The sequence below is a fragment of the Microcaecilia unicolor genome, chromosome 10 (assembly GCF_901765095.1).
Source record: "Microcaecilia unicolor chromosome 10, aMicUni1.1, whole genome shotgun sequence".
Lineage (NCBI taxonomy): Eukaryota > Metazoa > Chordata > Amphibia > Gymnophiona > Siphonopidae > Microcaecilia > Microcaecilia unicolor.
Window position 1 is genome coordinate 18,564,842 of NC_044040.1, and position 13,985 is coordinate 18,578,826.

Consider the following 13,985-nt stretch of genomic DNA (forward strand, 5'->3'; position numbering starts at 1 on the left):
GAGTTTATCTTGTTTGGCAGACTGGATGGACCATGTAGGTCTTTCTCTGCCGTCATCTACTATGTTACTATGTTCATGTTCAAGTGTACAGCGCTGCGTACGTCTAGTAGTGCTATAGAAATGATAAGCAGTAGTAGTTAAGTTTTCTTGTAAATGTTTGATTACGCATGGGAATAATACTTTTTTAGAACCAAATCAGTTGGAATGTAATTTAAGTGAGAGGCAGATTTCTGAATATGTAGCTCTGGAGTAATGTCCCTTTTTAGATAGTCTAAAGAAGAATAAAAAGGATTCTATCAATTTTTTTCTACATGAGCGATTACTAAATGTTATTTATGTAATTGAGATTTTTCTCTTTTTCTTCACTCCATTCAAATAGAATGTTCCAATAATGTGGGCTAGTTGCCTTAACAACTGGATGAATGTTTTTGTTATGTTATTTATTACTTGTATGCATTTACTTAAATATGCTTTATTGTTATATTGTATGTTTATTTAAAATCAATAAAAAACAAAAGAAAAACAAAAAAATCAGTTGCCCTAAAGGTTCCTGATCTTAAACAAAAATAGTTTCCTTTTTTCTGGGTTTCTTTTGACAGATCAGGAAATAAGGATAGTTCAACATTCTTAAATAACTTCTGATGATTCCTAAAATACTTTCTTTCTTGGCTTTTTTTTTAAGTATCCAATCTCTAAAACATCATCCAGAGTTATTATCATTGCTGCATGATCACCATCAGATTAAGATGATGCTAGAATTTGTTCCAAATAGTCTAATGTTAAATTTCCATCAGAGGTTAGACTCGTCGCTGTTTCTGAGACAGATAATATGATTTCAGAACTTCGGGATCTGCTCCATTTTTAGCTGGTAGACTTCCAAGAAAATAAATTTTTAACATGTCAGGCGAAGGTATTTTCTTGGCACATAGGAAGATTACCAGCTTCAACTTTATACTTCTAGCATTCTTTTCAATAGTCTCCATCGTTAATCTCAATCCATTTAAATCCTTAATTATAACTTCATGAATGTTTGGTACTTGTTTCACTGATTGAAAAATATATCTGACAAATGTAGATCAATGTTGTAGGATCACACTTGAAGTTTCCAATCTTAGCCATTTTTTTCTGTAATTCAGTCATCTAAACAGTTAAATCTTTTACCAGTGGCAATATGGTCTTTGCAAGGTCTGATATAGTGATCCAAATATTTTCTAAAAACATTACTAAAGGTTTACCCACAAGTGTCTGAAGCAATGATATTGACGTGACAACTCCCACAGTAGATTTGTCTGCCGACTTGCCTCCTATGGCCTTCAGAAGTCTCCACATCTCCTCTCTAGTTGCAGCCATCTTCAGTATCCGCGAGCTTACTCATTGTTCCTCCAATGGTTCAACCGCGTTGCTCTTGACTTGGAGATGAATCCAAGAACACAGTATCTTGGGCCCGACATCCTGCAGAAGCCACTGGAGAACTGAAATGCTGGGAATGCAGGGAAAAGGTGGGGAGGGGTCAAATGTCCAGGCTTAAAGACATTCCACTCCCAAGGGAGCTACTACCATTTCAACTCAATGTCACTCCCAGCAGGCCAAGCTCCAGATCACAAAGATGATCCTCTCTGCAGGCAAAAAGTAATCCACTGGTTCCACGAGGGTCTGGAGCCATTAGAAAGGCAACCTTCCATGGCTGCTTCCCTCATTGCTTGCTATAACGGAAGAAAGGTAAAACGCCACTGCTCCCAACGAGCAATATGCAGCCATCTTGAATCCCCCTTGAATTACATTTTTCAACTATGATTATTACCTCCTACACTATGAAATATGTCTTAATATGTCAAATCTGTGTAAGACACACATTTTCTATTCAAAGCTCATACATCACAAGAAAGACCAGGCTCTGTCTTGTGACAATTGCTTTCTATAGCTGCTGTTCTAGAAGTAAAAAGCCTGATACTCAAAAAAGGTTCTGGGTGCCTCAACTTAGATGCTTTAGTAAGGTACTTAATTTAGGATCCTATATTTAGCTGTTTTCAGGAATCTAAAAACTGAGTTGACTATATAGGATACTAACATTTAAGACACCAGGTACTGACTTGTCTAAATTTAGCAGCTATAGGCAACTCTTGTTAGCACCGAATGCCAGAAATTAGATCTGAACACCTAACTTCTCCCCACTTTGGCCTTTCTTGACCTCCTACTTTAGGCTCCTAGATTTAGGCCCCTTCAGCCCTGTGTTCACCAGTGGCTGGGTAATGTATTACTTCACTAAATATGTATTTCTTCACTAAATATGTATTTCCAGAACATGTGTAGATAGTATTGGACTGTTAGTCATATTTTCAGCCCAATACTATCCATACAAAAATGGGTTTGGGGCAGGGTGAAGGTGGTCCAAAAATTATCTGGACTGAAGCCATATTCACTTGCTATCTGGATAACTTACACACAATCCGCATATCATATTCAGTGCCGCTATTCATATATCAGTTTCTAAATTTTGGCACAAAAGTCCAGGAAAATTTTGATCTTTTGAATACTGAGCTTGAAATCGCCTCTGGGACTTCCTCCAATTTTCATAGTCTTTCACCATGGCATCTGATGCTTGATATTGCTCTGTTCATTAAATATTTCACACACACAAGAGGGAACATAACTGAATGAAAAAGGCACTCAAGACCCTGTAACAGTCTTCTGCACATTTTATTATGCTCAATAAAATTTCTCTTCTTCTTGAGCTTTGAATTTACATTGCTTTCATATTACATGTACAACTATTTTACCTATCAGCATGAAAATATTCTTAAATATTTCAAAATTGCTATGGTAATGATATTTTATTTGCCAAGCTGATTCACTGCAATCGTTACGCAAATATCATAAAATCTACCATAACACATAAAAGTTGTTGATTTATCTAGTAATTAACAGCTTGAAGTACAAACTTAACTGCTTTCTTCATTCTAATACAATATTTTAGAGGTATTTAAAAAAACATTAGTGAAACACTGGGATAAGCGCAAACTACGATCCTTTCAAGAATCCTCTCTCTGTTCTGCCAAGGTTGCAGTTTCTTAAGGGGTGTGGAGCCAAAAAAGGACAAAGTCTCAGTCCATACTGGATAAGCATAGGCCACTATCCTACAGTTTCAGTTTGCTTTAATAAAACATTTCATCCTAGAATAGCACTTTAAACACATTGCTATCTCTGAAAGTTTTCCAGGTGCTGCACACTTAACTGAACTTTAATCCTGGCCGCACCTATCAGGAAATTATGAACATATGATTTCAGGGTGCAGACTAAACCCAGAACTTCAGAGAAAAATAAAAACACTGTTAAACAGCATACATCATTATTTTTTTCACTATACACCCTCAAAAGAATATCCTGAGGTTACTGATTCAATACAACCAATCCATGTAATGACTCACAGCTCTTTCCTTGTAAAAAGAACAGAGGAGTAACCTTTAAGGCTGCGTCACCAGTCTCACCACTGAAGCAGATTATGAACGTACCCATCAAGAATAGACTCTCTGCAGCAGTACAAGTTGTCAAACTTTTGTTTGGTGACAGAGTCATTGACATTCATAGCTGGGACACACAGTTTTCCAGCTTTTGATAACTGGTACAATCTGTTATAAGAGAGAAAAATATATATTAAGGGCAATATAAACATTTTAAAAATTCTTATTTGTCAGCACAAGACCATACTGAAAAACTGGTGAATGAACAGTGCATTCTAGGCCATATGTGTTAGGTGGTGAGAGTCTGATAGGTACCGACGGGGAGAGGGATCTTGGGGTGATAGTATCTGAGGATCTGAAGGCGACGAAACAGTGTGACAAGGCGGTGGCCGTAAGTAGAAGGTTGCTAGGCTGTATAGAGAGGGGAATGACAAGCAGAAGAAAAGCGGTGTGTGTTAATGCCCCTGTACAAATCGTTGGTGAGGCCCCACCTGGAGTATTGTGTTCAGTTTTGGAGGCCGTATCTTGCTAAGGATGTAAAAAGAATTGAAGTGGTGCAAAGAAAAGCTACGAGGATGGTATGGGATTTGCATTACAAGACATATGAGGAGAGACTTGCTGACCTGAACATGTATACCCTGGAGGAAAGGAGAAACAGGGGTGATATGATACAGACGTTCAAATATTTGAAAGGTATTAATCTGCAAACGAACCTTTTCCGGAGATGGGAAGGCGGCAGAACTAGAGGGCATGAAATGAGATTGAAGGGGGGCAGACTCAAAAAAAAATGTCAGGAAGTATTTTTTCACAGAGAGAGTGGTGGATGCTTGGAATGCCCTCCCGCGGGAGGTGGTGAAGAGGAAAACGGTAACGGAATTCAAACATGCGTGGGATAAACATAAAGGAATCCTGTTCAGAAGAAATGGATCCTCAGGAGCTTAGCCGAGATTGGGTGGCAGAGCAGGTGGTGGGAGGCAGGGCTGGTGGTTGGGAGGCGGGGATAGTGCTGGCCAGACTTATACGGTCTGTGCCAGAGCCAGTGGTGGGAGGCGGGGCTGGTGGTTGGGAGGCGGGGATTATACTCAAGTGAATGGGCTGTGTCGGCGCTAGCGCGGCTTTGTAAACAGGGAGGGGGATAGTTAGTAACATTTGCTGGCAATAATGTACGCTGTGCATCATATTATCACTTCCTCACCTATGGACACCAGTGACGCTTTCCTCCACAATACCCTTGATTTTCTTAAACATGTTGGGATATTTCTTATAAATCCAGTGTGTGAGATCACCACCATCATCCAAGATCTGTAAATGAGAGAGATTCACAGTTGCAGATCAAGACAAATATTTTAAAATTGCTTATAAAAACGTAGAAGGAGTCAGTAGATGACAGCTTGGACCACTGAGTCTGTCCATTTGTTATCTGTGGTCTTTTCCTTTCCCTTCATGAAGATCTATGATCTGCCCCATACATTCTTGAATTCTATGACTATTTTGGCACCTATAAATGCTGTTGGAAGTACTACTCAAGATAAGCATTTAGCATTTATGCAGTCATGTGTTTCAAATATTCTGCAAGCTCATAAAGTGGTATTCGAGTTTTAAAGACCATACCTTTCCCCTCTGTAGTTTTCTATTTAAAATACTCATACTTGGAATTTTAATTTTGCACATTTAGTTATTATTTTTAGTTCTCCAATTTGAATAGTTCTACAGAAAAAACCCCAAAAGATTATGAGAAAAAGGATTTGCTTTTAATTTTATTTTACTTCAAATATATGTTTTTAACTTCTGTACATTCATGTTTGATCTGATTTTATTTTATTTGGTTTTTGGTTCACACCTTTTCTGTAGTAGCTCAAGGTGGGTTACATTCAGGTACACTGACTATTTCTCTGTCCCAGGAGGGCTCACAATCTAAGTTTGTACCTGAGGTAATGGAGGGTTATTGACTTGCCCAAGATCACAAGGAACAGCAGTGGGATTTGAACTGGTCACCTCTGGATGTCAAGACGGGTGCTCTAACTACTAGGCCACTCCTCCATTCAGTTAAGCTCATGCAGATTCAATGTTTTCAGCATTGAATTTCAATTGTATCTATCATTTTATGTATTCATAAAAATAGAAAATGAGAGCAGAATTCATATGCTAACTGAAGATAAAAGCATTATGAAGTTATTCATTCATCAATGGGAAAAATATGCCATAAAATTATTAGAAAGACAATTAAAATATGCATCAAAAATGCATTAATATGCCTCTCCCCCACCCCAACTGTCTGCAGCGTCTTTTGCACTCCTCCTTGTCCCTCCAGTTTTGTGCTCTAATTCTCCAATTCAAGAAAGCTTGGGACAAGTATATAGGATCTCTAAGGGAAAAGAAGAGATAGTAGATGATATGGATGGGCAGACTGGATAGGTCATATGGAGGGGCATAATCGAACGAAAACGCCTATCTCCATGGGCGTTTATCTCCGAGAACGGGTCCGTGAAGGGGCGGACCGAACCGTATTTTCGAAAAAAATAGACGCCCATGTTTTATTCAACAATGTGTGAGCTGGGCGTTTTTGTTTTTCAGCGATAATGGAAAATGAAAGCGCCCAGCTCAAAAACGAATAAATCCAAGACATTTATTCGTGGGAGGGGCCAGGATTCGTAGTGTACTGGTCCCCCTCACATGCCAGGACATCAACCAGGCACCCTAGGGGGCACTTTTACAAAACCAAAAAAACAGGTAAAAGAGCTCCCAGGTGCATAGCACCCTTCCCTTGTGTGTTGAGCCCCCCAAATCCCCCTCAAAACCCACTGCCCACAAGTCTACACCATTACTATAGCCCCTAAGGGGTGAAGGGGGGCACCTACATGTGGGTACAGTGGGTTTGGGGGGGTTGGACGACTAATAAGCATTAAGCAGCACAATTGTAATAGGTAGGGGGGATGGGCCTGGGTCCACCTGCCTGAAGTCCACTGCACCCCCTAACAACTCCTCCAGTGACCTGCATACTGCTGCATGGGAGCTGGGTATGACATTTGAGGGTGAAAATAAAAAGTTGTGAAACATCATTTTTTTGTGGTGGGAGGGGGTTAGTGACCACTGGGGGAGTCAGGGGAGGTCATCCCCGATTCCCTCCAGTGGTCATCTGGTCATTTAGGGCACTTTTTGGGGCCTTATTCGTGAAAAAACAGGGTCCAGGAAAAGTGTCCTAAATTCTAGCTAAAAACGCATACTTTTTTCCCATTATCAGTGAAATGCACCCATCTTTGTTCGGCAGATAACCACGCCCCAGTTCCGCCTTCGCCACACCTCTGACACGCCCCCATAAACTTTGTCCGCATCCACGACGGAGTGCAGTTGAAAACGTCCAAAAATCGGCTTTCGATTATACCGCTTTATTCGTTTTTGTGAGATAAACGTCCATCTCCCGATTTAGGTCGGAACTTGGGCGTTTTTCTCGTTCGATTATAAGCAGGATGGTTTTTATTTGGCTTCATTTTTTTCTCTGTTTTATGTTCAGTCTCCTCCTTCTTTTGGGCAGGCAGACAGCAGCATATGCCTCCCACAGTGAGTAGTCAATGTTTAGGCACCCAGATAATCTAGCACCTGAGATTTTTCCACCACTGGAAAAAAGCACAAGATTCTCCAGCACCATGCAGTTAGGAGGTAAACTAAAATAATGGAGAAAAGAATCGTCAAAGAAAACAAGGTCATGTGTATAATCTAGACAACAATCCATATCTCACACTAAATAGTCCCTAATCTTTAAACAAAATGTAACATTAGACAAAGGGAATTTGAATAAAATCATAACACAGTATAAATTATCCAGCACTCATATCACCCACATGAAAAGGTTAACTGCCTCCTAAACTTAACTGGTTGCACCATCCTTAGCAGCAATAACTACAACCAAGCACTTTCTATATTTTGTTATCAGTTTTTCTCATTGCTATTGAGGAATCCTAACTCACTCTTCTTTGCTGAGCTGCTTTAATTCAGATACATTCATAGGTTTTCGTGCATGAATTGCTAATTTCAGGTCCTGCAACAGAATATCTATTGGGCTCAAGTCAGGACTTTGACTAGGCCAATGCAAAACTTTAAATTTTGTTTCTCCTCAGCCATTCAGATGTAGATTTGCTTTTGTGTTCTGGATCACTGTCTTACTGCATAACCCAATTACACTTCAGCTTCAAGTCAAAGACAGATGACCCGACATTCTCCTTTATAATTTTCTGGTACAGTGCAAAATTCATGGTTCAAGGTTTCCAGGTTCTGAGGCAGCAAAGCATCCCCCACACCATCACACTACCACGTTTGACTACTGGTACAATGTTCTTACTGTGGTATGCTGGATTTGCTTTATGCCAGACATAATAGGACCTGTATTGTCCAAAGAGTTCTACTTTTGACACTTCCATCCACAGAACATTATCCCAAAAGGTTTGGGGATCATTCAAGTATGCTTTTCTTTTTTTCCAATTATTTTTATTAAAGTTTTAAGTTCAAATAACCATCATACAGCATACAAGTACAGCAAGAACTGAGCATTAACAAATGTCCCCAAGTCCCCCCCCCTTCAGATATGCTTTTCAAATGTGACACAAGCATTAATCTTATTCTTAGAGAGCAGCAGTATCCACCTTGCTACTTTCCCATATGAATTCATTAACCAGTCTCTCTTATTGTGCAGTCATCTTAGCTGAGGCTAAACAGGCCTGCAGTCCTTTGGATGTCCGTCTGGGATGTTTTGTTAGTTCCTAGATGAGTTGTTGCTGAACCTTCAGAGTAATTTTCGCAGACCGGCCACTCCTGGGAAGATTCACTGCTGTTCCATGTCTTCTCCATTTGGACATAATAGCTCTCACTATGGTTCAGTGGAGTCTCATCGCTTTAGAAATGGCTTTGTATATCAGCAACTTTTTTTTTCTCATCTCTTCTGGTATTTCCTTTGATTGTGGCAGAGTTCTTGTAGAAACTTTGTGATGACTACTTCACTCTCATGTCAAGGTACAATATATAGTGAAGTTTAGATCCAACAGAGCTGGCTGCAATACAGCCTGGCTGTGTTCAATCAGCTGAATCTAATTACCAACTGAATTTGGCCAATTGGTTGATGAGTAACTAAGGGGAGCAGTTACTTTTTCACATGGATGATACGGGTGTTGGATAACGTTCTTTAAATAAATAATGTAATGAAGTACAAATTGTTATGTGTTTATTCAGGGTCTCTCTGTCTAATTACACTTTGTTTAAAGATCAGAAACCATTCAGTGTGACATATATGCAATAATCGGGGGGGGGGGGGGGGGTCAAAAACTCCCACAATACTGTATATATGTGTGTGCATTTATAATTATAATATTTTTTAGCAGCTGGAGAACACTGGAAAGTCATTGCAGCAAGAGAACCACAAACTACCACATATTCATAGGATCTGATTGGTTGTACTAGTTATATATCACATATCTGTATGAGAAACAATCTCAAACAAAATGTAAAGTAAAAGACCATGTGAGGCCAATTTCAACACAGTTCCAAGCATGTCTGTCCCTAGTTTCCAGAAAAGCTGCAAAAAAAAAAAAAAAAAAAAAGTAGCTTAAAAATTAACTCTAGGGAAATCCAAACGAAACCAATTTGCAGTCCTACGTGATATGTCTCCTTCCACCCTCTCAAAATGTGATGTTTACAACTGGCGGGAATGTCAAACTATTTGGGGGAAATGCCTGCATAGTCATAATCCCCAAATCTCCCCTCTGGATTTCCTGTAGAAAAACTGAGGGAAAAAGCTTCTACTGGGACTCTGCATGCACAAACTCAGACTTGTGTATAGCACAAAAACCCCACTGGGGAGTTATCTACAGGATCCAGCACACTTTGCATCTCAATTATCACTTGCACATTGTAGAGTACCCAAGTACAGCTTTAAAAAAAAAATGCATCAATATGTAGAACCACTATTTACGAATTATGCAAACACAGAAATGGGGAGTAACTTCAGGCTGCATTTTTCCAACCTGTAATTCTCCTGTATGGCAGCACCAAAGTAGAAAGATGCAGAAATGATACCCACCATATTGGGCTGCCACCCTTCAACATTTACACAGCGATCAATACACCACCAGAAGTCATCTTCTGATTCACCCTTCCAGGAGAAGACTGGAAACCCTAAGAAGAAAGGAAGAATTTATCAATCAGAATCAAACACGATAACGATATAGTACAATCATTTTCAGAGGAAAATTATTTGTTTTCCCTCACTACAGTGCATAACACAAGGGAATAAGCTGCAAAATGAAGTTGTCCTTGTTACATCTAAGGCAGGTTAAAGCAGGGAATAGACAAAATCTGTCCTCTGGAGTGGAGGAGTGGCCTAGTGGTTAGGGTGGTGGACTTTGGTCCTGGGGAACTGAGTTCGATTCCCACTTCAGGCACAGGCAGCTCCTTGTGACTCTGGGCAAGTCACTTAACCCTCCATTGCCCCATGTAAGCCGCATTGAGCCTGCTATGAGTGGGAAAGCGCAGGGTACAAATGTAACAAAAAAAAATATTTAGACATTGATCCAGGCAGGTGACATTTTGGTGTCCTACAGGCAATTATTCCACTGACAGCCAAAACTTGCTGTGGCAGCGGCCAAGGTGGCACTGTGAGGTGTGATGTGACTAGAAAAGCTTCCAGCCCTCTTGCCCATGGTATTTTGCAATGGGAAAGCAAAAGGGGAAAGATCAGGTCTTTCCCCTGGAATCTCAGAATCTTTCCCTTTTAGGCAGGTAGTAATACCTGAGCTGCTGGACTGATTGAATCCATAGATATCCTCACTTATTTCTAGCAGCCATGCTGGAGAAAGAAACATTGCTTAGTCTGGGTGAGTGATCTGCTTCCTTTTAGGGTTCAAAAATTCCGATTTTTCCTGACCTGTGTAGGATTATGTAGGACAGAAGGCGAAAATTTCTTTCATCACACCGATAGGTTTTGACACTTGGTGGTCAATTTCTTCTTTGTTTTCATTGTAAATGATTTTTGCCAGCACTAAAATAAGTGTTTTCTGATCCTGCTCAACTTCATTTGCTGTTAAATGACGAGCAGATGGATCAATTTGTAGATTCTCAGGGCTAATATGATGTTGTTCCAGAGAACGCAAAGTAAATGTAAAATGGTGGATTACTTTTATTATTATTAACCCATACTGTATGTATCCATAAAACAAAACACAACAAACAAATCCTCATTACATACCGTGACACTTTGGTACATTGCTTCTACAACATTAAGCCTAAATCCCTTCCCCAAACTTCTCTCCCAGCCCTCATCTGTCAAATCCAGCACTCCTTAGGGGATCTGGCAAGTAGTTAGGCTCAAATCCTCTCCCACTGTTACACAGTATAAATTAGTTGGCATGACTAACCCATTCTATCCATTTATCATATAAACTCCATACTTTAAGAAATTGCATCATCCTATGCCTTTGCAATGCTGTCAATTTCGACGTTGAGTATACAAAGACCACTCTGGCAATCACTTGATGCATAGCTGGAGCCTCTTTCATTTTCCAGCCAGAGGCTAGCACCATTCTCCTCATAGCTGTAACATTAATCACCAATTTCTTTAATTTACTAGACAGACCCGAAGGACCGATATTCAGCAAACAGTCCTTGGCCCTCAATAGATGGAGTTCAGTAATGTCTGTGAATAACTGAAAAACAGAGTCCCAAAAAAGCTGGCCCTTAGGACAGGACCTGAAAGGGGATTACCTTTTATTTTCATGAGCATATTAAATCACAAGAAATATTTCTATGTACCGTATTTTTCGAACTATAAGACGCACCGGACCATAAGACGCACCTAGGTTTTAGAGGAGGGAAATAGGAAAAAAAATTTTTCCTTTTTCCCTCCTCTAAAACCTAGGTGCTCCGGTGCGTCTTGTCCGAGTTCGGGATCGCCCTCCTCCCGGCCCTGTCACCACTTCTCCCCTACTCACGTCACGCGATGTTCCCTGGTGGTCTAGTGACGTCGGGGCAGGAAAGAGCCCCCTCTTTCCTGCCCAGCGTGCTGCTCTCCAGCCTCATGTATGCTGCCTGACGGTCTCGGCGAGATTCAAAATGGCCACTGAGAATTGAAGTCTCGGCGGCCATTTTGAATCTCGCCGAGACCGTCAGGCAGCATACAGGAGGACGGAGAGCAGCGCGCTGGGCAGGAAAGAGGGGGCTCTTTCCTGCCCCGACGTCACTAGACCACCAGGGAACATCGCGTGACTTGAGTAGGGGAGAAGTTGTGACAGGGCCGGGGGGAGGGCGATCCCGAACTCGGGGGGAGGGCGGGAGGGAGGGAACTCGCTACCTTCGGACTATAAGACGCACCCCCCCATTTTCCTCCCAAATTTTTTGGGGAAAAAGTGCGTCTTATAGTCCGAAAAATACGGTATTTTGCAATTAAGCCAATATTTGCTAAATTTCAGCGACACCAACAAAATAACTACATCAGTTGGGTAGCTCAAAACACATGAAGGTGAAAGGACTGCCCTATGACAAAATGAGCAAAACTGGTCAGAATTATGGATCCTTAGTTTCCCACCACACCAAGTTCCTAAAGGATAGAACTTCCATCAGTGATGGTTGGTTTGTATCGTAGACATAAGAAAAGTGGTGTCACTTACCACTTTCAGCCAGTGCAGCTGCCACTTCATTTAAAGTAGAGTAAATGTTGCAGGCAGCCCATCGGCATTGAGCCCCCAAGGCACCCAGGGTCTCAATTAGCACCTGGAACAAGAAAAACATGCAGTGATCCTGAAGAAAACATGCTGCTGCAATGCCTCATTTTATCTGCATTTGGTATTCCTATCAATGCAGTGGGTCACTGGCCATCTGCAACAGATGTATGTCAACTTTATATAGCTACAGTACGAGGCATTCTGAGATTTTGTAGCTGCATTTCTACAAGAGGAAAAATACATTTATTTTATTTAAAATTTTTTAGCCCACTTACACCCAAATGGTTTACAAAAAATACATACATAAAATCATAAATCCAGAAGAACGATCATATACAAACATTAAAATACTGTTGAACTACCTTCCACGTCCCCACCATACTACTAAAAACACAGGACACAACCACGTCCACCTGATAATTTACCCCATAAGCTCTGCAAAAACCTACTTCTTAAAATGGGCCTGCACAAAAAATTGTGTCTTTAATAATTGTTTAGATTGCTTCTTATCTGCATATGAACACAATGAACCTGGTAACTTATTCCACAACTGTGGCCCAGCCACAAAGAATGATAGTCTTTATAAAGGCATAACATACTGTAGACATCATATCCTCAGTTAGATGCATTGTAGAGTCAGAACACAGTGCTCTTACGGGCTGGTAAACAAAACCTCAAATGGGAACTGACCCCATGATATTTAAACACTGCAGTCAGCACCGAATTCAAACACTGACCAGCCCATACCCAGATAACAGCACTGAATACCTGGTTACAGGCTAGCCACTGGAAGTTATTTGAGTACCGTCAACATTCAATGCCAGTAACTACTACTACTACTTATTTCTATAGCACTACTAGCCATATGCTGCGTTGTACACTTGAACATGAAGAGATAGTCCCTACTCAACAGAGCTTACAATCTAATCAGGACAGACAAACAGGACAAATAAGGGATAAGGACTGTGTAGCAAGATTCCGGTATCCCAAAGACTACTACTACTGCTTATTTCTATAGTGCTACTAAACGTACGCAGCGAAGAGACAGTCCCTGCTCGACAGAGCTTACAATCCAATTAGGACAAACAGGACAAATAAGAGATAAGGGAATTACTAAGGAGGGGATGATAAAATATGGGTACTGAACGAGCAAGGGTTAGGAGTTAAAAGCAGCATCAAAAAGATGGGCTTTTAGCCTAGATTTGAAGACGGCCATGGATGAAGCTTGACGTACTGGCTCAGGAAGTCTATTCCAGGCATATGGTGCAGCAAGATAAAAGGAACGGAGTCTGGAGTTAGCAGTGGAGGAGAAGGGTGCAGATAAGAAAGATTTACCCAGTGAACAGAGTTCCTGGGGAGGAATGTAGGGAGAGATGAGAGTGGAGAGGTACTGAGGAGCTGCAGAGTGAACGCACTTGTAAGTCAATAAGAGGAGTTTGAACTGTATACGGAACCAGATAGGGAGCCAGTGAATTGACTTGAGGAGAGGGCTAATATGAGCATAGCAACACTGGCGGAATGTAAGTCGTGCAGCAGAATTTTGAACAGATTGAAGAGAGATGACCAAATGGGAGACCTGTGAGAAGCAAGTTGCAATAGTCTAAGTGAGAGGTGATAGAGTGTGGACATGGGTTCTGGTAGTATGCTCAGAAAGGAAAGGGTGAATTTATCTGGATAAGTTAAGAAAGCTATTTTGCGGTAGGTGCCCCCCTTCACCCCTTAGGGCTATGGTAGTGGTGTACAGTTGTGGGGAGTGGTTTTTGTTTTGGAGGGGGGGGGGGGTTAGGAGGGCTCAGCGCCCAAGCTATGCACCTGGGAGCAATTT

General features: G+C 41.0%; 1 protein-coding gene across 2 annotated transcripts in view; it reads right to left on the reverse strand.

The window, feature by feature from the left end:
• The window catches only part of AHCYL2 (adenosylhomocysteinase like 2), a 184,587-nt gene that overhangs the window by 35,067 nt on the left and 135,535 nt on the right, over window positions 1-13,985 (reverse strand). For both annotated transcript variants that reach the window (XM_030216847.1, XM_030216848.1), the window contains exons 5-8: window positions 12,107-12,209; window positions 9,526-9,620; window positions 4,654-4,760; window positions 3,510-3,626 (exon numbers count right to left, since the gene is read on the reverse strand). In XM_030216847.1, the coding sequence (XP_030072707.1) occupies window positions 3,510-3,626; window positions 4,654-4,760; window positions 9,526-9,620; window positions 12,107-12,209 (422 nt within the window). The remainder of the gene's footprint in view (window positions 1-3,509; window positions 3,627-4,653; window positions 4,761-9,525; window positions 9,621-12,106; window positions 12,210-13,985) is intronic.